Source organism: Siniperca chuatsi, linkage group LG2, assembly GCF_020085105.1.
Source record: "Siniperca chuatsi isolate FFG_IHB_CAS linkage group LG2, ASM2008510v1, whole genome shotgun sequence".
Classification (NCBI taxonomy): Eukaryota; Metazoa; Chordata; class Actinopteri; order Centrarchiformes; family Sinipercidae; genus Siniperca; species Siniperca chuatsi.
Genome location: NC_058043.1, coordinates 7,639,381 through 7,663,304, shown reverse-complemented (window position 1 = coordinate 7,663,304; position 23,924 = coordinate 7,639,381). Strand labels below are relative to the sequence as shown.

The window sequence follows — 23,924 nt, the reverse complement described above, 5'->3', positions numbered from 1 at the left end:
GACAACCGAGCAAACCCCATCCTGATGAAGACAATGAGATGTGGTTGAAAGTGCTGGAGTCAGTTTCATTCACTACAATAAAGGTTTTCACATTTTTACTCTTGAATTAGAAAGGATAACGCCTCTATTTTTCTGTAACACAGAAAATGATGTTATTGCTTTCATGCAAGCTTCATTTATGTAGCACTTTTCTAAAACACAAAGTGCTCAGAAGGCATTAAAAATAACACTTTATGTTTTTTCCTCTTTAAGCAGCAGATTCAATGATTTGCAATGTTGTAATTTCCACACCTCAGCCTCCATTCACCCTGCCTTGGAGTCTAAGACGTAACAACAGTGTGACATTAAAAATAGGACAACTGTATTTTAATCTGTATGGGACAGCAATATTAAATGTCCCTTTTGAACTTTGGCAACACTTGGGGGCTGGCATGAGGTGTGTGCTGTCAGCTGCCTGGCGGAGGGACCCCATCAGCCTACTATTGAAGAGTTTCTGCATTGCTGTCATTCCTGCTGGGGGTAGCTGATAGCACCACTGAAAGGTAAGACAGTGGCTCTCTGTGCTTTCTGCATCTACTGCATCTACAGTAGGATTTGTTGGCTGGATAAAATGTTGGTGCTGATAATGTCTTTGATATTATTTATTCGCCTTCTTTGGATTGTGTGTTGTCACTGAAGCCCCGGACACTCGATACACATCTGACAAGGTAAGAGAGAAAAAGAAAAAAGTTCCTCTTGTTTATTTTTATTAATATATGATCAAAGTGTTTCATATCAAAGTCGGCTTAGCCTCTCTTATAATAACTGGAATATCTGGACCATAACACATGCTAAAGCTTTTTTGTTTAGTGATGTGGCTTTTTAAAACTTGTCCATCAAGTGATACTCTCACGGTTTGTGATTATTCACATACTCTGTGTGCAGATGGCAGGAGGAATCTTCACCAATTTGGATAACCTGTGTAATGTGGATTGTACTAATGTCCACCCCCTGGTGTGCCACCTGTGCCATGAGCAGTACCAGTCCCCGTGTTTGTTGGACTGCTACCACATGTTCTGTGCCCGCTGCCTGCGAGGCCGGACCAGTGACGGCCGTCTCAGCTGCCCCCTCTGTGGGTAAGAGATAGCACTGGGAGGTTGATCAGGACGGACATATATATATATATATATATATATATATATATATATATATATATATATATATATATAGATGCATATAGATATATATATATATTGATATATATAATGGAAATATATATATATATATATATATATATATATATACTCAGATTGCATTATAAACAGATGCTCTGCTTTGAAACTGGAAAAAAGGAAACATATTTACTTCTATATCAGATTGCATTATAAACAGATGCTCTGCTTTGAAACTTAAAAATATGATGTTTAAATCAAGTTTTTGAACTAGAAATGGATGTTCAACACAGTGTTTTTGTGTCTGCATAGGATATCTGACCCTGGACATCACACCTATGGTACTAAGCCATAAATCCCCAAACAAACTGAAAATATGGAGGCCAAAGGTCAAGGACTGACTGGTTTAGTGGCTTATAGACACACTCAATTTGGATTACAACCTCACACAACTTGATAAAATTTGGTGATTCTGTGTAATGAGCAGGTGATCTGAAACCGCTCATGATTACGCTGAATTCCTAGAGTACAATGTAATTTTGCTCCTTGAATCCGCATGGAGGGTCAAACGTTTTGTGTGAAAAGCCACATTTTTCCCAAAGGCCCCAGTTTTGGGTAGCATTGCTCAAAGGGATTCGTTCCACATAAGTTGATTAGTAGATTGGTCTGGTTCATGCAGGAGATTTGAGGGGAATCCCATTGGTTTCAGAGAGCATCAAGTCTCTTTGTTTTGGTTTGAGGGTGCTGCTCAGTGACCCATTGCTGGCCTGGTCTGGGTAGGGCAGGCCTGAGTGGCTGGAGCAGCTGCAGGGTCATCCCAGACTTCTGATTTAGCCCTTGGCCCCAACGCTCAGCAGGGCCGGCAAGTTCCTCTAAGACCAGTCACACAGCAAACAAAGCATACTGGTATTTGGCACTGGTGCCAGCAGCTTAGGGCAATCAAAAGCAGTCACATGATACCAATCCATTTCATCCCCTATTAAGGAATGACATGTTAACAGTCACCTTCAGGTCCGCAGTATTCATTTTGCCCCATCAAAGCACACAGGGATGTATAGAAAAGGAACTCTACTGCAAAGTGATTATACCAGGAGTCTTTTCTACTGCGTCAGACACAATGTGACCCAGATTTTTCGATTTCTCTTGTGTGTGGATGAAGAGAATCAAATGATGAGTTTCAATGTCACTGCATTTTTCTCAACTGCTCATGTCATGTCGACATGTCAGCAGATACAGTGTCATTGACTTACTGATTGATTAACTTGATCATTTCAGAGGCAAACTGGTTTGCAGGTTAGGCACAATAAAAAACATAGCCTACACATTAAAAAGAAAACAGTCCGCACATGGCAGACACCCACAGTAAACAGTACACAATACTACACAGCACCACCATACAGTGCTTATAAAGTACAAAGATTCAATATGAAAAATGAATGTTAGTCACACTGAGAACTGCTTTAAAAAAACAAAATCATCCCTGATGAGCAGCTCTGGTTCTGATTCTGCTCAGTCACAACTGTATCCACCTTTTTTTTTAAATACTGTTTCTGCTGAGGCTGTTTGAATTCATAATCACCCACATTCTTTCCACATGTCAGCACTATACTATGAGCTAACTGTTGTGAATTAAATATAATAATAAAATTACCTAGATAAACTGGCTGAACCTCAGGCAACTTCCACATTTATCTGCCTCATAGCTATTTGACATTAACCTATGTTGAGGTAGATAATGTGTACTAGTCAGCTGTATAAGTCAAAGTAATACCAACAGTAGTGCTTTTATTCATAGCACAAGATAATAATAAATGAGGAGGAAAAAAATCCAGGTTTTTTTATGGAAATAACCCTGTGGGCACAGAGCCGCTGTGCTCTGCTGTCTGGGCTCAGGCTACAGGGGCCAGCTGCCTGGCAGCGACTATTTCCATCAGCAGCAGCAGCAGCCTGCTAACAGCTGCTCACTCAAGAACCACGTAATCTAGGAATTCACTACTCTGCTATTAGTAGGACACAATAGATCCCAGTTGCTATGAAAACTACATAAAACATGCACAGCAGACAGGGGCGAGGAACATTTATGTCACTGCAGATGAATCATAATGAGGCAAACAGCATTGTTTAAATCAAACAGGCCTGTGCAAATGTGGCTCATGTGACAGAAACTGGCCACTGCATCTGCCAGTGTACTCCTTTTCTACCTGAGATTAAATGGTCATTGTGCATGTGCTTTTTTTTTTTTTTTTTACTCTTTGGGTTAACAAGAATTGGCTTTTCAAAATCAGGACTAGGTAAGCTTTTGTTTAATAAACAATTAGTCAATCGAGAGAAAATTAATTGGCAACTATTTAGATTAATTCATTTGAGCAGCCTAGCCTCAAATGTGAGAGATTTGCTGCTTTTATTTTTTATTATTTTGTTATCTTTGGGTTTTAGATTGATGGTTGGATAAAAGAAGGAATATGAATATGCCACCATGGACTCTGGGTTAGGGAAATTATACTGTGCTTTTTTAAAACTATTTTCTGACAACAAAATGATTAATTGATAAAGGAAATAATCCTCAGTTGCAGCCCTAATTTATAATTATGCTAAGATGATCCTGTGGAAATTGTCATGTAAATCTGTAAAGAGCACACAGACTTTAGAAGAATCTAAATCAAGTTTTTGTTTATAGCAGAATATAAATTCTGGCTGTTCCTCATACTAATTATGCAGATTAGAGCAGAAAATTTGTATTTGAATCTAAATTACAACAGAAAACATTACGTTCTGTCTTTCAACATCTGCCAATTCAAAGAGCAGAGCCAAACTATCAATTTAGATAACACTTTATTTAGATGATGTCATGCTTACAGGTGTATAAAAAGATTAATTTGTCACACAGTATGTGGTCCTCAAAAAAAAAAATCTTTTTATTCAGAGTTAACAGAGCGCCATCTTCTGGGATGTCACAAGACTGCAATAAACATGGAGTTAAAGATTTATCTTTAATAAACAGCAGCTTCCATGTTTTTTTTTGTTTACTTTATTTTCAATGTACATTTACACAACTTAGAATTCCTCTCACTGATTAACAGACTGAAGGAAACAACCATGCGCCCGGTGTTTAACTTAAAATGAATGAAAATGGGAGAAAATATGGAGCGACATAATTACACTGGGTTTTTGACATTATAAACTCATTTAATCCTTTCAGCTTGTGCTGGCAGTTCCTTTTTCCTCTTGATATCCCTCAGTCTTCATCTGATTCAGGCCGAGGTCTTCATTCTGCTCAAACGAGCGGGTATACTTCTCAACAGTCAACTCGGGATCTGGCTCCGGGGCGTACACGTTCTGCAGATAGCTGTTCCCTGCCGGGTCGTCCAGGATGAAGTGGACATTCATTTCTCCAGCCATAATCTTGTCTATCTTCTCCCCAAACTCATTCAGCTTCTGCACCCGATCTGTCGTGCTACTGTCACCGCAGATGAAGGGGTTTTTGGAGACGATCAGGTCTTTGATGTCTTTCAGCAGGCCCTCCAGAGTGGTAAACTTTCCGCCCACAGCTGCCATCCCCAGTTCAAACTCCAGCTCCGGGATGAGGACGCCGCACGTCTCTGACTTGAGCACGTCCCGGGTCATGTCTGATGGGTCCGTGATGTGCAGGGTGATTTTGGTGCCCAGCTCCTCTGTGGCTCCACCTGATTTCACCTCATTGGTCCGATGGCCGCAGCTGTCGCAGTTAGTGGCCATGATGATGACCTCCTTGAAGTGAGGGATCTGGACGAGCTTCATGTTAGTTGAGGCCGGCGCGTTGCATTCTGGGCAGTTGGTGTTGAAGACCAAAACCTCATTTCTCATGGCCTCAAGGTTGTTGCTAGCCGGTTCCTTGTCCAAGTCCTCCTCCAAGTCATCATCAGCCCTTATTCCCAGCCGAATATCCTGCTGGACCGTCCGCGTGAACCGGGACACAGTGAGAGCCTCATCTTTTTGAGGGGCGAATGGATTTTCCACAAAACTGTTGCCAGATGGATCCTCAATCACTAGAGTGAATTCGTTTTCAACCTCTTTTAACGTCCTCAGCTTCTGGATGAATTCGTTTATTTTCTCCGCCACCTCGGGGTCAGTTGTTCGCCTGACAGGTTGGTCTTGCTCCAACCCTGCAACTGCTCGGTCTAAAAGGCCCTCGATGGTAGAAAGTGCACCTTTCTGGGTGTAGGGAGGGATTTCAAAATCCAGCTCAGGGATCCTGGTGGTCGCACTGTCTGCTTTCACAACCTCCCTGTTCAAGTCCTGTTTTGTTTTGACTTTCAGTGTGTAGCAAATGCCTTGATCCTGAATCCGGCCTGCAGACTGGATTTCGGTGTTTGACCAGCTGCAGTGTGCGCAGCTGAAAGAGCTGACGATGATTTCTTTGAAGAACGGTATTTTGGTCAGAAGTAAACGTGTCATACCGTTCTTGTAGCAGTTCATACACAGGCTCTCGATCTCTGTGGGCTGCCAGTCGTAGTCGTCGGCGCCAATATCCTTGAAAACGCTCCCACCTCGCACATTTTCCTCGCTGTCAACTCGCACATTTTCCTCGCTGTCAACTCGCACATTTTTCTCGGAAATAACAGACATTTTCAACGTCGATGTTTCCCTCAGTGGACAAACTCTTTACGTGCGCTCTGGCTTCTCGCTCAGTGGTGTATTCTGCTGGAACTTTCTAGACAACAGACTGTCAACTTTACCTACGCACACGTTTGCTCCGTCGTGTTTGACAGCGTCTTCCGCATTCTCTTCTTCTACGGCGGCGGCGGAGTCCTGGACGTCACTGCTGCCCCCTCAGGTGTCCTGCAGTACTGCTTTCTGCTTTATTCAATTGTAGCTTATTTTTATCTCCGATTTTATTTTACACTTTTAAAATCTAATATAGTTTATGTTTGTCTTTTTATATTGCCTTGTGCTTCCCTTATACCTTGTCCTAATGCATCTTTATATGTTATGTACAGATTTTAATTGTCTTGTTATTGAAAGGTGTTATACAAATAAACTTGCCTTGCCTTTTTAAAAGGCAGCAAATATTTTTTGTATTTGGAAAATTAATTTGTGATGCCTTATAGATTTGTCCAGCTGTGGAGGGGACGCTGTAGTGTTAGACAGATGTTGTTATATTTGATTGTTATTGCTACTAGTTTCTTTTTCATTTTTTAGAATTTTTTCGGTTTTAGAATGGATTGGATGTTTTTATTTTTCTGCAGATGCTGCAATCTGTTTTGATATTGAATGACATACGGAGGATGAAATGTGATCTATCCATAAAAATAAAGAGTGAAAACTTAAAGTTCCTCTCCAGACATGTTTTAAGACATATACAAATCCTCTGATTTAAATAATTATTTGTGGCTGTTGTGTTTTCTTCTTAACCATTCTAAAAAAAAATACATCTACTAATTTTTCCTCATTGGAAAACAAAATCTATTAATATGTAAATATTGTTCATTTCAAAAGTTTACCTACTTATGTTTAACTATGTGCAGTGGAGGTTTCTGTTCTGGAAGTTGCATATTGAACCATGATAGGTTTCCAAACGAGTCGTGATGTCACAAAATCCTGCTCATATGTACCCCACTTTAAACTCAGATTAAAGGGGAGCACAGAGAAACTTTCTCCCCTCAGCAGATGAATGTGAAAACAACCTTTTAGTGTCAAACTCTGAACATAAGACATTCTGCACAGTGAAGCTCAAACATCCAGATGAAGTAACAGGAAGAAAAACAAATTTCACACAGTGAAGAGGGACTTCACAAAACAAAACAAAAAATAACATAGTGCAAGAACTAATCACGGTTCTTCTTGCCATTTAATTTTCATTCTTAGTTTTTCATCAGATCAAACTATTTTAATTATTCCTGGCCCACCTCAACTTGAACAATAACACAGATACTTGCCAGTATAACTAATTTGGTGATAAATCTCATGATTTTCTCACTCAGGCTGTCTGAATGTCTGTCTTTGCCGCAGTTACCCATCCATAGTAAAAGGGAATAGCGCCCTCCCACCAGAGGACCGTCTGCTGAAGTTCCTGGTCGACAACAACGCAGAAGCTGAGGAGACAGTACAGTGTGCTAACTGTGACCAGGAAAGTAACAAAAAGGTAGAAATTGACAGACAGACCCACATCAATTCACATTGATTAAGGCGAAGGTCACCCAGAAGTTGGGCCTGCATTTTCAGAACACTCTGCTCTGTGCAAAGCTTTAGTGACATGTTAACATCATAGACAGATATTGAAAGAATATATAAGCATGACGCAGACGTTAGAAATAAATGTATATGTATGTTAGTGTATTGGAAGGAAGTGTTGGTGACTCACAATAACACAGAGGAAGTGAAAAAAAATGTGGACTTCAAGTCCCAGAAATCATTTTAAACAAGGCATCAGTCGTGCAGAGAGCACACAAATCTTGTATATGTGTGAGGATACTAAAGAGAAATAATGCAATTATGGCATCTTTCAAATTATTTTGATGTCACAAGTTTTTGTTTCTAAAGAAATGAGTCAGTCCTGGTGAACATTAGTGCAGTTTATTCATTCACCTCAATTTTCAAATCCCGTGCTGCCAAAATGTCTTTTTTAATACTACCGCTGGGGGAGCGCCAAAATCAGAATTTTTTAAATTACACACATAGTAGCTTTAAGACAGGTGTTTTTTGTATTAAATGTTGCTTTGTGTAGCTTTAAATGATATAAAATAATGTAAGCATCTCTCCACTTTGTCTTTCAGTTGTATTTTGTATCCTTTTTTTCCCGTACAGGACGCAGGGATGATGTACTACTGTAACACTTGTAGCCAGCCACTGTGCGGCGCCTGCAGGGAGTTGACTCACAAGGCCAGAATGTTTTCCCACCATGAGATTGTATCCCTGGCCAAACGCACCAAAGCCAAACACAGGAAGTGCTGTGAGTGCCACCTGTAATTTACTCCAGAAGAATTACAGGCCCACAAGGCTTCAATACACCAGTGAGAAGCATGTTGCTCATGAGGGGTGTAGTCCCTCCTGTGTTCTGCCTAAATTTCCAGGGCTTAAGAAAGTAGTATGAAAGGCACGGTGTCAACACTTGGTGGTAACCAAGCCAACCTGTGTTTGTATTCTGAAACCTCTTGTATATGTTTTTCACAAACCTGCTCATTGGAAATACTACTTTAACTCTCACACTCCTGTGGGCTGAAGTTAAAAGGCGTCTCTGTCTCCACAGCTCTCCACAAGGAGCCCTACATCCTTTTCTCAACAGAGAATAAGTCTATGCTTTGCATCAAGTGCTTCAGAGACACGCAAGTGTGAGTGAATCCACTACACAAAATGTATGACTGTCAGAAGTTCTCTTCTCTTCTACACATTAAATTAACTGTTGTTTGTTTACCACAGGGAGAGTCGGACTCACTGCATTGATATTGAAACAGCTTACGTGCAGGGGTGTGAGATGTTGGACCAGGCTGTGCTGGTGAGAGAGTCCTGTCTGTTCATCTACACATTTGACATTATGAATAATTCAACCATTCAGCAGTGGTGATGATATTGTGAGACGTGGTGCAGGTGCACTCAGAATTTGTGTAGATCATTACAGTGCAATTTGAACATATATACTTATAAATGAGGACTATTTTTTAACAATATTTTGAGCATTGCTGAATTAATTATGGTCAAATACAAATACTTTTGGCTATAATTTCACTGCTTATAGTTCTGCTTTGGGTGCTCTTTCTCAAAACCATACAGACGTGTTAAATAATGAAATACGCAGTACTGAAAATTAGAATCTTCATTGTAATGAGCTTTAATTACTATATTTGTACAGCAAAATAGCCTCAACTATGCTTGCATGTTTCAGCTTAAAGTTCTGATAAAGGCTCCGATGACAAATGTGTGGCAGTGCAGTGGCCTACATGGCCTTTCATTGACAGCGAACCTCCTCCTCCGTCTGTAGGTGGTGAAGGAGCTGCAGACTTCAACTCGAGAGGCGATCGTTCTGCTGAGAGCAATGATAGGAGAAGTGTGTCTGAATGTGGAGGAAGAAGAGAGTGCAATCTGTAGTCTGTTCAACAGCTTACAGGTTACATAATGATCCTGATGTGATATGTTTTCTCAACTGTTCCTTTTTCCCCTAATTCCCTCAGTGAAAAGAGTAACTCCTGCACACTGACTTGAAACCACACCACAATATACTGTATATATTGGTAGATGTATACCAATAGGCTGATAAGCTGTATGATGGCAGGTGTGGTTAACCATCCAACCAGCTCAGGGTGATAAACATCTCAAAGCAATAAACAATTCAAGTAGTGTACAGTACAATGAAAACTCAGTCAAAAGTACATTAACCTCAAAGAATTGGAGTAATGAGACAATTCATCAAATATATAAGTATATCAGAAATATCCAAAATAGTTGTTAATTACATGAAAGGAAGCATTAAAATATTGTACATGATAAAAAGCATTAAAAACGCATTTCACCAGAAAATATTCATCATATTTTTCATTTAACATACAGTAACATACATGTATATTATCATCAAGACTATGGACAGCTATCAACAAGAAGCTACACCCAAAATATATCTAAATGTACAAAATCTATCTCTATCTAATCTAATTCAGACCTCTTGGTGTCAGAGTTTGAAGTGTAAAGATGTTAAAACTCTCCTTGTGAAGAAAAAGTGGATTCATGTCCTCTCCTCTTCTTGGGAGTCTAACATGCTCAATGCCGACATTTTGACCTGATGATGATCCGAATGGGATCAAAATGTTGTCCATTTAAATAAGTTTTTGGTTTTAAGTCAGTGTGCAGGCATTAGTCTTTTCATAAATGCTGATTTCCAATAACCTTGCACCTAAATGTGATGCACGTACAGTATAACTACGCTCCCTCTAATGTTTTCCCTAACCATTACAAGAGTTAACATTATCATTTCAAACAGCGAGTGAAGTAACATTTACAAACACATTTTGGACTTTTATCTGACTGCCCCTTGGTATACAATGTTATTACGTTTATTACATCAGGTTTGTTTATAAAGAGAAAAGTTCAAATGTCAGTTACAGAAAAGTGGACCAAAATAACTGTCAAATACATCTTTCTGAAATACAGCTAGTCCTCTACAAAGTCACTCTTAAGTAGAAGTTAAAAATAAAATTCAAATATTGTCTGAACTCAGTCTGAAGTTAGAGTGCAGTAAGATGGAGCATCTGACACCATTTGCACTGCTTGGCCACTGGATGTCTCTGTTAACCTAATTATGAGAAAAGAGTGTATTGTCTATGCATAATAAACAATCAAAGAGAGCAGACACCACATTGAGGAATTTACACCAATTTTTTCCACCCAATCTTGAAAACTCATTAGGTATTAGAGAGCTCAAGGCCATTTTTACAGCAGTGTAAGGAATAAAAGGGGCTGTTTTCTCTGTTCTCATCTGACAGGAAAAGCTAGCAGAGAGGAAGAAGATTCTGCTGAAAGCAGCTCAGAGGTAAAATAAAAAGATTTACAGTTCTTATGTGAAAATGCTCCTTTGTTCTCACAAAGCTTGTGTCACAATATTTACCAAATTGAAAGCTATTATCGTGCTGTCACCGGGTCACTTGATAGTTTTTCCATTATATCATGCTGCATTGTACTCATGGTGATGAATAGCAGCACCCTGTTTGCTCTGGAATAATCTCTCTCCTCACCAAACACATTTTCTGATGATTTCCATTTCAATAAAGCATTGTACAGAATTAAAACCGCTTCAGTATAATTACAGACCTCAAGCCAGTGGTTATGCCTGGATCCAATCAATGAAAATGTAGCCAACTGAAAAGTAATGGTATACAAATATACAGTATGAAAATGATAGACTTTCTCAAGTCCATAATATCACCAACAGCAACTGCTGCAGGAATACCTGGATGCAGTCTGTAGATTTCCTCCACTTTAAATAAAACCACAGCACCTTTAGCACCTGCTATTGGGCCTACTGAAAAATGAGCTACTTGTGTCTGTTGCAGCACCCATCAATGTGGTGTTGAGCTGTTTTCTATGCACTATACTGTCCTGAGAATAGGATCCTAACTTTTTTTTTCATTTGTGGCAGACTGCCATGATGTTACTTACTTGTAGCTGTTTGCTTGTGCAGAAACACGACTGTAAAGTGATAAAAATTTAAAACTTACTTTGCAAAAACAGGTTAATGACAGCCTCCCAAACCATTAATGTAGCATTAACTCACAAGTATCCAGCCACTAAAATAAGATCTAACAACATCCCCACAGCAATCATTAAAGTTTGATTTAATGTCATCTGAGGTTTGCAACTAATTAGTCTCTAAGATCAAATTATTGCACATCAATTAAATGTTATCTAAGATTAATGACTAATCACTGAAATATATGGTATTTGAACATAAGCAGACATACAGTTTGTGTTTTATCTCCGTCTCTGCTTTCTCTTTGAATCTGCAAACTCCCCTTTCCAAACAGCGAGAATTCTGAGAACCATTTCTGAGCACTTTTCTTCTTCAGTGTGCACTCCATGTGTACGTATGCGTGATTGAATGAGAACAATTTTGTGCATGTGAGAGAGTGAGTGTATCGGGTTGCACTCTGTGGGGATCTTTAATGAGATTTTTTTTGTGCCCAGTGTCCTCCATCTCTCTCTCTCTCTCCGTTGCCTGGAAGCCGTCCAGTGGCTGGGTTCCCGGAAGGGTGTTAAAGGCTATTTATGTCAGGCTTTGTGTGTCCGGCCCTGCGTCTGTGCCTGTGTGTTTGTTACAGAGAGAGAAGACAGAGAGATTAGCTTTCTGGAAGTATGGAGCATGATGTTTGTGGTTGCACCTCCTGAGCTGAATCCTCTGAGTGTTTCTGGAGGCGTGGATGTGAAGGTGTGGCATTACATGTTTGTGTGTGTGTGTGTTTGCAGTCAACATGAGGAGAAGGAGAAAGCACTAAAGGAACAGCTCTCACACCTTACAGCCCTCCTACCAACTCTCCAGGTAGAGTAAAATAAATACCTGATAATAAATAATCATCAGTCACAAAAGCACTGCTGCTGACATATTTCTGGTCACAAACTATCATAATACCTTCAAAGAAGTACTCAGATCCTTTACTTAAGTAAAAGTCCTGCATTCAAAAAGTACAAAAGTATAATCAGCAAAATGTACTTAAAGTATCAAAAGTAAAAGTACTCGTTCTGCAGTAAAATCTTCCCTGTAACTGATGTATTTATTATGTAAGACATTATTAGATTGTTAATACTGATGCATCAATGTGTAAGCAGCATTTTACAGTTGTAGCTAGTTTGAACTACTTTATAGACAGTAATGTAGTCTTGTGGTTCCCAGTCTAGGGGTCGGGCCCCTCCACAGGGTCACACGATAAATCTGAGGGGTCATGAGGTGATTAATGGGGCAGGAAAGAATAAAAAGTTTTGATTTTCATTTTTTGGACTTTTCTTTAATCTTTACTCTTCTGTGAAATATTGGATAATCTAGCTTTTTGGGGCCTTTGAACAGTGATTTAAATGAAACCATTTGAGAAGTTTATAGGGGAAATCACTTTCTGGTGGAATCTCTAACAACTCATAGAAGTCTGAAGCATGACAAGTAGTCCACTTAGAAACAGTTTTTACTAGTCATCATAGACAGAAATGTTGGTCTATATCTTCTTGCTTTAATCTTTACTAAATATCATAGACTGTATATATATATATATATATAAAAGTAACTCCAGCTCTCAGATAAATGTAGTGGAGTAAAAAGTACAATATTATCTATGAAATGTAATGGAATAGAAGTATAACGTAGCATAAAACAAAAATGCTCAAGTAAAGTACAAGTACCTCATAATGTACTTAGTTACTTTCCACTACTGCCTGTACTTCTATACTTTTGCGAATGGACTATGAAAAAGATGATCATTCTGATCATACTAAGTGTGCAGTTAGTTGTGGAATGAATTTAAGACCATTTAATCTCAATTTCAGCATGTTGGTGTCTCATATTCCATGCAGCTTGTTTGAAATCTAACCTTTAATCTCTGATGGTTTTAGGTTCACCTCGTCACCTGTTCGGCCTTCCTCAGCTCAGCCAACAAGTTTGAGTTTTTGGACATGGGTTACGTGAGTACAGTCCATTAACTACTGTATGAACTATGTTTTATTATTATTGCATTTCATTGGAATTTTATAAAGTATTAATATAGAGTTACAGTGCTGCAATATCAGACATAAGTGGGTAGGAGAGGAGCAGTTGGTAAGGGAGGGGAAAGTGAATACATAATGCAAAAAGTTTTACAAAAGTGAATATAAACAAATGTATAGATAACATAAAGATAAAAGGATGATTCACTGCGTATATGTGATATATAACCATGGACGACGCATTATCAGTGATTCTAAAACCACCATGTCCACTGTTCATACATCACAATAATCCGTTTATTCTGAGGAAGTTTTCTTGGCAAGAGAGAAGTTACAGTATCAGCTGGACTGAACTGATCTTTAAATGGAGGCTGTCCATAATGTCTCAGCGAGGTGAAACAGGTCACTGAATCACACTCAGATGTTCCTGCTTACACAGCAACTCATGGAGAGGCTGAAGCGGATTGTAAAGCTCCCTCATCGACTGAGACCAGTGCAGAGCAGCAAAGTGAGTAGGAACAGCCTTCGTGCAGAGCTGGAAAAGGTTACATTCAGAGTGTGATCCACTGCAACGTGCTGATTAGTTGTTTCACTTGTTCCCAATGCAGTTTCACTGTCGCCCCAAAGCCCAGAACCAATTTTTCTTGTAGGAAAGTTGAGTTCAGTGCCTTCTAATAGGACTTTTATTAATTTATTTATCAGGGACATGTTAATGTTATACATTAAAAGAAACAAACAAGACATAAAACAAGCAGACAAAACAACATTAAAGCACATATAGGAGGATATAGCATAACTGAAAGGAAACCTAGTAAAACCCAGTTTAGAACATACACATACAAGCATCATATGGCAATCAGAACTACAACAACACGACTAAACATCACAAAGAACTACAATACTATAGCAACTACAAGCAAAAACACAACAACTTTTTGCTTGTAAGATAAGTTTAACTAACATATTTTTGAAAGAAATCCATAACAGCCAGCAAAACGCCATCAAAAGTGATAAAGTGGTCTTAAAAATGGTTATTTTTTAACGTGAAAGTTCATTCTTTACCTTGGTAACAGTAGTTTCACAAAATAATCTTCAGGTAATCTCAGGATAATCTCCAGGAAAAAGAGAGTAAGTAGACATTGAGTTAAGATTATTTTGTCAAAAATGTATTTTTTGTGTGGCAATGTTTCTGGTGCTAAGCAATCATTGCTGCAGTGTTTTTTTTCACACAAATCACTGTTGCTGCTGCTGACATCACCAAATTTAGTAAATGTAAAATATTTCATGAAGTGAGAAGTTATAGAGTAGGTTAAATCAGTATTTATCACTAGTATATCAATTAATGAAAACAGTAGTAAAGCAGAAACATACAAATTTACTAAATCTAACAAAATACTTGATCTACATTGGAAACAAGTGCACTTGTTTTGGTGGAAGGGGCATGGGTGGTAATGGTGCATATTAATAACACACCCATGTTCCCAAGTATTTAGGGTTTTTTATATTTTAGTATAAGTATATGTTTTATGTTTATGGATGATTCTATGGATGGATAGTGCAAACAGATTCACGGTTATTTTTTCTTTCTTTCTTTCTTTCTTTCTTTCTTTCTTTCTTTCTTTCTTTCTTTCTTTCTTTCTTTCTTTCTTTTCTCGTTTCTTTCTTTATTTCAGCCCGGCTAGAAGTGCTTTTTTCCCTGATTTTCAGAAACAAAGAATAATATGGCAGAAATACGTGCACACTCTTTTTGAATTAATACAAGACTAAGTGATCTTTATCTTCCATTAGATCAACACAGACTACAGAAGTGAGTTTGCCCGCTGTCTGGAGCCCTTACTGCTGCTAAGTCAGCGCTGCCCTCCATCTGTTGCCGGATCTACAAGTATTGCAACAAGGTAAGATCATTTACATGCAAATATCATTTGAATGTAATCACCAAATGATCCCTTACTCTTAAGGTTTTAATTTACAATGTGCTTTCACTGCCTGAATATTACCATGGCATCTTTTAGATCCTTCCAAGAAATCAAAAAGTCTGGGGAGAAAATTTCACACTTGTGAAGGATCCAAACTCAAAATCTCCAAATGGTGAACAAGTACAGATGGTAGATAGCAATGACTGCAGTGAGGAAAGGAGGCGCCATGCTGAGTCCCACTATGGCAGTTATTCTGTCTGTTTGTAAGCTCTGTACACTGATATGTTTACGCAACTCACCTTGTTGCATGGGGGCCGGCAAGGTGGCAGTCTCTCATGTTTTAGAAAGCTCTGGTTTTGCTGTGGCCAGGCCAGAAACACAGCAGATATCACGATAAGATGGATGAATGAGTGTGTGCTACGTTGTCACGGGTCCTGGATAGAGATGTTTTCATTTGATGTTTTGTTTTACTTAGAAGTCAAGTGTAACACTTGAATTAAGTTGAAATGTAGCTGAAAACCAAAAAATCTGAGAATCCTTTGACAAAGCCATATAGTCTTTTAACTTCATAGATTCCTCTGAGAATTGCATCAAATCACCAGTAAACACAACCTTTAAATACACCCATCACTGCTACTCAGAACAAAGAGTTTAGTCATTTTGTCTGTGCGTCACGTCCCTCTCTGCGTACAAACACACTCCCCTGACTGATTTTATTCCACATCAGTGTCTCCCAACTGTTCACAGGTCCTTAAGCCCACCCACTAATGCCAACATACTGACAACTCTCCTCTCCAACTTGCTTAGCGCCCTGCCAGTGCAAGATGCAAAGTGGGTAGGGATTGGTGGCCGGCCGGCTGGCACTATTTTTATCGTAATTTCACAGAACTGTCCAGGATTCATCTGGAAGTTGGCATGCAGGAGCGGTCAGGCCGCTTTGTTCCAGGCTGCTGATGTCACAGCTTTAGCACGGACAAAGTCTTCAATTGGCGTCAGTGATGGGCGGACAGAGGCTGGATGATGACATGTGTATGGCAGAGAGAGGTAGGGATACATGTTTTAGACAGGTCTCCTGTTGCATTAACACTGGGCAATATTGCAGGAGTAAGAGCCTACCAGATCCCAGGTAAATTTATATGTATCTTATTATTTTCAAGTCATTGCAGTTTATTCTCTTGTATAGAGTGGAATGTCATGAGTGTGTGACAAGTTCCGTAACTTGCAGCGTGAACCCCCAATAAATGTAGCTTTTGCAGTTGAATGCCTTAAATATTTATGGTGATTGTAGTGAAGGTGTATTACAGACTGAACTGACAGTGTGTGATCAGAGTTAGTCACGTTCTTGCTTTCTACTCTCTTTAGTGAATTTCTGTTGATGCCACCGACACTGTTCGATGACAGTCGTTACACAAGGTGCTTGGCTGCACAATTTTTTGAGTCCACTCCATGCTTCAGTTCACAGACGGAAGAGGAAATGGGCTTTTCCTCACCGTATGGTAGTTGAGAATGCCGCCCACATGGTGTAGCCTGTTACTCAGTGTGACTGAATGTGTTGTTGTGTCTGATACATGCTAAATTGGGATGCAGGATGCAAGCTGGGCAGGGATTGGTGGATGGCCTGCTGGCTGGCCCTATTTTTATCATAAAATTCACCGAACAGAAGTGAAGTTGTACAGCCATGTTCTTTCATGCAACTGATGCTGCTGCTGCTTTAGTAGTGGCAGAGTCTTTAATTGGCTTCGTTGGGACAGCCTGCATCCCTCTCATGTATTGGCACCTAGGTTATTATAGAATGGCTTCAGGGCAGTTATGCTGGGTTAGGCATGAAGCCAAGACTATGGTCCTACCAAAACCCAGATAAATGTATGTTTATCTAGTTGTGTGGCTATGTGCTGTACATACATACTTTCACACTCTTGGTAAAGGTAATGGTGAAGAGATGTGAGTGTTTTTAGTGACAGCAAGTGTACTGATTTACTTTAGACATACGATATATGTGTAAGCTTTATTTAATCAGGTAGTCTCATTGAGATCAAGATCTCTTTTGCAAGAGAGACCTGAGTAAAGAAAAAATAAACAAACAAACAAACATGCATATAAAGAATAGGGACTGAACAGTTCCTTTTGGGGTTTACCCTTTTTCAGAACTGAAAAAGCTTTGTGTGGTTAGTTTTGAACATGAGCATATTAACAAATGAAGTCAGCTTTGTCCAACAAGTCGTATTTATAGAAAAAAAGAAATTTGGAGAATTTAGAAATAAATGTCAAGCAACTTAAAGGCAATAAGTGAATTGTTAATTTTATTTAAAAGAAAAGTTTGTGCAAACATTTGACCTCCTTACCCACCCTTTAACGAAGAGATGGAAACTACCATCGAGGTGTACTTGAGTGAAGCACTTAGCTCCACTGGAGCTGCTCCAAGGCCAGCAGTAGAAGTGGATGTACCGAGACATTAATGTGTGTACCATAAGAGAATCCATTTTATCGGCTGAGGAAGTTACCACACAATACAAAACAAAATGATTGTGAAAGTAAAGCAGAAAATATGTGTGTTTTGAACAGTGCAAGCTGTACCATATTTCTTAAATATCTTACACAGTTAGAACAGAGCTGACTGTAGCTTACCAGCAATAGTGTTATGCACCAATATGGTCAATTATAGAGTTCATTTTATTTAATATGAGGCTTTAATCCTCCTGTTGTGTAAGAGACAGAGGATAGCTCGACGTAATGTTTTGTTGATGGAGAATAATATCATCAAACACAGTTATTAATGAGAGAAAAAAGGCAGTCATGATTTTTTCCCCTCACCTCAGGCACCAGTCCCCTCTCTCCATGTCTTGCCGCTCCCCGTCTCTCAGTGAGATGCCCCGAAGGCCCACTTCTCACCGCAACATCTGCACCAAGGTCCTCCTGGCTGAGGGGAGAGAAACACCCTTCACCGAGCACTGCCGCAACTATGAGAACACCTACAGGGTGAGTGCTGTGTGTGACCAATGATGTAGTAGATTTACAGATACATTTCTGACAATTACCTGATGCTTCTACCCAGAACTCTTGCTTGCTCACAAATGCTTGCTCATGGTGGGATTTGTTGGGTCTCTGTAATTAATATTATAATAATAATATTATAATAATGAATTGAATAGAACAACATTTGAACAACACTGAAAAGCTAAATGCTAACATCCGCATGCTAACATGATCACACTGACAATGCTAACATGCTGATATCTAGCAGTTATAATGTTTACCATGTTCACTTCTTATTTTAGCGTGTTGCTAACATTTGCTAATTAGCACTAAACACAAAGTACAGCTGAGGATTTAACTTGATGATAGCACAGTACTTAATTAAACATTTAGAGATTTGTCAGGTTATTACAATTCATCCTGTCAGGAGCATGAATGCGTGTACCAAATTTCATGGCAATCTGTCAAATAGTTGCTGAGATATGTCAGTCAAGTGTTGCGTGTCTAAAAAACTGAGTGCCAGTGTAGAAAGTGAATTACACTTACAATGCCAAAATTGCAAAGAACATATTGTAAGGAATTTCCCTGTTACCACTGGGTAATCATCTACGAGCAAATTTACAGAGTAAATAAATCAATCAAGATTTTTGAGAAATTGATTTAATTTGCCCATTATGTTTTAAGTAAGTATTTTATTAACTTTACGTCCATAGTTTATAAATCTTGTGCATTTTGATCTAAACTGGTTACAACTGCTGCAACAACTTTTCTTCCTGGGATGAGGAGCAATCTCTGATCCTAAAAGTAAAACAATGAAAAGGCAGCAGCACGACTTCCTCTGGGAGCTCATCCTCAACCTGTCTAGTGGACAACAAGGTATTCATGCTTAGATCCGCTTCACCTGGCATCTGCACACCCATCAAATCTCTGCTGTTTTAAAGACATTGAAACACCTCTTGAGTCTCATGTACTGTATATGTGTGTGTTTACAGACTTTCCAGACAGAGATTCAGAATCTGAAGGACCAGGTCCAGGAGCTGCACCGAGATCTGACCAAGCACCACTCCATCATCAACACAGATAAAATGGGAGAGATCCTGGACAGATCGCTGCACATTGACAGCCAGATAGCTGCCCAGTACTCCACTGTGGAAACTATGAGAGTCATGTTTGAAGAGGTGTGTCAAGTGATACCTTTATGTTTTGACCTTTAGTTTGTACCTGCCTCTGCCAGGAAGTTCTGATAAAAAAAAGTTTCTACATTTGTCCTCAGTCAGCTCCATACTAACAAGCTAGTTCTCACCCATTGTTATAAATTTAGACTGCTGTGAATGCAAACAGAGGGAAAAGGAATGTAGCAAATGTCAAGGTATCCCATGAGCCAAATGACTGCAGACAATGTAATATTTTATTTCATGAGAACAAATTTACCTCATTTCCCTCACAGATCTGGGATGAGACTTTTCAGAGGGTCACTAATGAGCAGGAGATCTATGAAGGTTTGTCTTCAACAGTGACAACAAAAATTTAAATTTATTGCACAAACATTTATCTCTTTCACAGTTTATATTTTGATCTCCTTATTTTAATTTAATTTTCTTCGTTGATTGTAGCCCAGCTTCATGACCTAATGCAGCTGAAGCAGGAGAACTCTTACCTAACCACTATCACCCGACAGATCAGCCCCTACATCCTGTCCATTGCCAAAGTCAAAGAGAGACTTGAGCCCAGGTGTTGTATTCAGAGGATTTATTCCTCCCGTATTGTCCATCTGCTGCCATATTGGTTGACTGATGACAGTGATTGGAAGGAAATGGAAGCTCTTGTTGCCTCCAAAGTAGCTTTGATATGAAATACCACTTCATGAAGCATTGGGGTGCATGTAAAGTATTGGAATGGATAAAGAAAATGATAACAACAAAAAATGTTGCATGTCTTGTAAACAAAATTGTAATTGCAGTTTCTTATGCTGGAACAGTTATTTTAATAATTTACTTGAATTTCTTACAAATGCGGAGCATCACCAAACAGTCAATGCACCTTTTCCCCACTTCAAAGCTGCCTTGTTTTCCTTTTAAAAATGACATCCAACCAAAGTGTAGTTAGACATTAAAGGATAAGGCTTATTAAATACATTATTTTTACTGTCAACAAATCCCATGACAAGACCAAAATCAACAGTGAATTATTTATTCTAACAAGTATTCTCTGTGAGCTTATGCCTCTGTGCCATAGACCTTCATTGTTGTTCAAAAACTGTTAAAAACACATCAGTGAACCCTATAGTTGCACAGAGGGACATGTTTCTTCATTACCATGAACATGGGCACTGTAGTTAATCTTAACTCAATTCCACATACACTGTGCTGCTGCAGTAAATACTCACTGGGGCAGCAAATTTGTATTAATTCGCAGCTGAAAACAATCTGCTATTTACTCCCGTTTGCGTAATGCTTGCAAATGACTACAGTGACCAGCTGTTTGAGGAAATTCCTGAGCCTTTTTTTACAAATGAAACTAAATATTTTTGACCTGTTTTTTTTTTTAAGTTTAACTTCTTCAGTAGGAACAAATGGGCTTGGAGCTGAGTGCCACAGAGTAGGTTAGTTGGAAAGTATTGAGAGATACACATTGTTGGTTTTGTTCTGGGATTTCCTGACAATAAGAAATATACAGAATAACACCAGCCTTATCCTGCAACTAAAGAAAATGTTCATATTTCAAAATGTATTTTCTAGGTTTCAGGAGCCTAAAGAACACCATGATGACCGCACAGAAACAATGCTGAAAATCTATGAAGACAGCACAATCACTAAAGACAATCAAGACAGGTATTAACATAAACTGTGCACAGCTGTAGTTTTTCTATATGTAAAGCCTTATGTTAAGTAGAATTTTTCAGCCATGGAAACAAGTAAGTTCAAGAGCCACCCCAGAGCATAAAAGATTTAGTTTGTTTTGTGATTTGGCCAAGATTTCAAACATAATCTGTTTTACATTTTATTGCACTTTACATGATGATTTAAAGACTGCACTCTTTAGCAAAATGTCTCCAGTCTCAACAGATTTCCTCTGGCTGGTTTATAATAAAGGGCTCTAGTTGTGTATTATGGAGGAAACCACTTTTTGGTGGAGAGGAAGCAAAGCATTTTGTATATATGATCTACAGTTTGTGCAGTGATTTATGTTCTTTAGTGATAGGTCGTGTTTCACTGCTCGATTATATATTTAGTACCTTTATAAATCAATATGGGCTGGATATTCTTGAATGATGTTTTTTGTGTGAATGACACACAACATCATCATCAATCATCTAAATTTCTGATAATAAATACCCTAAATGGGCACAGGCATAGGTTTAGTAGTAGCAGTAAATAGTATAGTATATAACCAAAGTCTTTGCCATTAAATTAGTAACATTTATTGAATAAATGTTCATGTGTTGGATTTTTGAGTGAAGCACCTCATCTATTTTGTCTTCACAGTAACAACCAGACCTGTGTCACAGACCAAGACAGAGACAAGAACAACCGCCCGCTGATCCTCGACTCGGAGGAGTGCTCTGTCAAGACCAATCATCCGGGCAAGCAAAGGGTTCCCACGGAGACGTCCAGCCACAATGAGATGCCTTCATAAACACCATGTCATTTGATTTCTGTCCCCCCTCTCCCCTCCTTGCGTCTGTGCAGCAGTGTGACTTAATTCAGCCATAACAAGCCCAGGATGGTATGTGACTTCTTCTGCTGTCCAGATACTGTACATAACCTTTTCTCAGCAGTGGGGAGCTGTCAACAGCCCTTGGATAGACACTAACTGGACGTACATACATGGAGGTCAAAGACTCACAGCTGTCAGAGCCAGACATGGATAGCCTCCTTGTTCAAAATGGACGATAACAACATCATAAAGAATCGCTTTGGTGTTATTTAAGAGCCATGAACTGCTTTAATGAGAAAACAGAATGAGTAATATCTTACCTTTATATTGCCTTTTGTTGCTGTGTTTGTGCTTTGACTGTTAAAATGATAAGTAATGATAAGGTAAGTGTGAATTATCGCTTGTCTTTTTTTCTACAGTGTGTGTGTGTGTGTGTGGAATTTGCAGCATCCATTCTTTGCATAAAACGTTTTTTTCTTTGGAAGCTGGAGGCTGATGATGGATGACTGCCCGGGTCCGATTCCCCAGAAGATTGTTGAACCGGTGTGACAGCACAGATGGAACACAGCAAACGCAATGATGTGTGTGTCATTCAGGGTGTCAGTTTAGGTCACATGTTGATGTGTGTGCCATGTCTAGCATCTTATGCAGCAGGCTCCTCCAAAATGAGGCAGTCTTTTCCAGGATGCCCCCCCCCCCCTGCAGTTTCCACATCTACATGTGGAAAGTGGAAAATCTAGAATTACAGAGGTGTGTGAATGAAACTGGCCTTGGCTTAACCTCGATCTCCTGCTAGTTTTTTAGACTCCACACTCATCCTCAATATCCCAGCCGACCAAGACTGTGTACTGCTGTAGGAAATATATTCCTCTTTCCTTCTCTCTGACTTCCAGTTTCCCTCTTTTCCCCCTATAAATTCTTCTTAATTAATGATGTTGGTATTTTAAACGGATGCCATGTTAAAACTGACAAGAAGTGAAACATAAAGGTATTTACCCTGCCGCTGCAAAGGCAGGGGGATCTAAAGGAGCTGCCATACATCACCAGATAAATTTGATTTTGAAATGATTTCAGGAGATAGTGTTGCTGGCCCTAAAAGCTTTTTTGAAGGACTTTATGCCAAGAAAAACAACATCTTTGAGAAACACAGAGCTTAGTACACAGGAGTGATTCAAGGTGAAATCTGCCCACCTGCTACCAGCACAGAGACAGGAACGACTCCTTTTCTCGGCACAGGTAAGGATGATAATGAGGAGCGAGACTGATGGCTTCAGCACTCAGAAGGAGAAGGTTATTTACATTACACAGCCAGCGCTAAAATGGGTTTGTTCAGAACCACTGCTTTACAGGAAATATTGGGGTCATGCTGGCCTTGAGGAACAGTCTTGCTCTGCAGAGGAGTCAGAGGTGCGGATTCATTAAAAATACATTTGTGACAGCAGAGTAACAAATGGCTGTGCCTCTGCTCTGGTCCTGTACTCCCTCCCCATGGTCATTCATCATCTGCACTCATCGAACTACCTGGCCCATGTTCACTGTTCATTACTCTCTCTCTCTCTCTCTCTCTGTCTCTCAGTCTCTGCTGGGCTCCAAAGGTTATTTCACTCCAAGAAAAAAAGTTGGGGTTTTTTTTAGAGGCATTCATGGCACATTTGGAGGCAAAGTTCATAGAGAGATGGTCCTCATTTGTTTAACAATTACAACAGGACACACCTTTGCTCCATTCACTTTACAGCGGGTGCCAGTGTAGACACTTACAGAGGATATGCTGAAGGAAGAACCCTGCCTCCAAGGCTTCATTCTTTAAGACTCTAATGTCTTCATTATACAATTGAGAAAAACATTAAGATAAGATAAAATTAAAGTTTAATGATCTCCATGGAAAAATTGGGTCACTGAAGAAATAAGAGTATGACATTAAGAAGAATACAATAAGAGAAAATAGAACAGATTGAGGATAAAAACCACAAATGGTTATATAATGAGGATGAAAATACAGTTAAGAGTCTTAATTATGCTGCACACAGAACTGCAATTGGTTCCAAAGATTTTACTGACTAAAGACAGATTTAATATATTT

At 39.2% G+C, this 23,924-nt stretch overlaps 2 protein-coding genes and 1 long non-coding RNA gene across 7 annotated transcripts; 1 reads left to right on the top strand and 2 right to left on the bottom strand.

Annotated features, from left to right (window-relative positions):
- Positions 1-195: 195 nt before the first annotated feature.
- Positions 196-22,723, top strand: rnf207a (ring finger protein 207a). Of its 5 annotated transcripts, XM_044181914.1 has the most exons (19): positions 196-542; positions 679-707; positions 925-1,115; positions 7,140-7,272; positions 7,935-8,079; positions 8,377-8,458; positions 8,547-8,622; positions 9,106-9,231; positions 10,601-10,647; positions 12,078-12,150; positions 13,209-13,277; positions 13,720-13,806; positions 15,087-15,193; positions 18,031-18,190; positions 19,180-19,365; positions 19,635-19,686; positions 19,801-19,918; positions 20,926-21,018; positions 21,673-22,723. In XM_044181914.1, exons 3-19 carry the CDS (start codon positions 925-927, stop codon positions 21,821-21,823), a joined length of 1,896 nt encoding a protein of 631 aa, XP_044037849.1. In that variant the 5' UTR covers positions 196-542; positions 679-707; the 3' UTR covers positions 21,824-22,723. The 5 variants fall into 5 exon arrangements, with proteins under 5 accessions (XP_044037849.1, XP_044037857.1, XP_044037865.1 ...); XM_044181922.1 differs by lacking the exon at positions 196-542 and having other exon boundaries at positions 567-707; positions 7,140-7,257; XM_044181930.1 differs by lacking the exon at positions 196-542 and having other exon boundaries at positions 567-707; positions 13,738-13,806.
- On the bottom strand, positions 3,965-5,908 carry zpr1 (ZPR1 zinc finger). Its single transcript, XM_044181952.1, has one exon. It carries the CDS (start codon positions 5,754-5,756, stop codon positions 4,347-4,349), a length of 1,410 nt encoding a protein of 469 aa, XP_044037887.1. The 5' UTR covers positions 5,757-5,908; the 3' UTR covers positions 3,965-4,346.
- LOC122869214 lies at positions 8,940-11,934 on the bottom strand. Its single transcript, XR_006376269.1, has 2 exons — positions 11,576-11,934; positions 8,940-9,147 (listed from the first exon to the last, which is right to left on the bottom strand). It is a non-coding gene; the product is annotated as an uncharacterized LOC122869214 (long non-coding RNA).
- Positions 22,724-23,924: the final 1,201 nt, after the last annotated feature.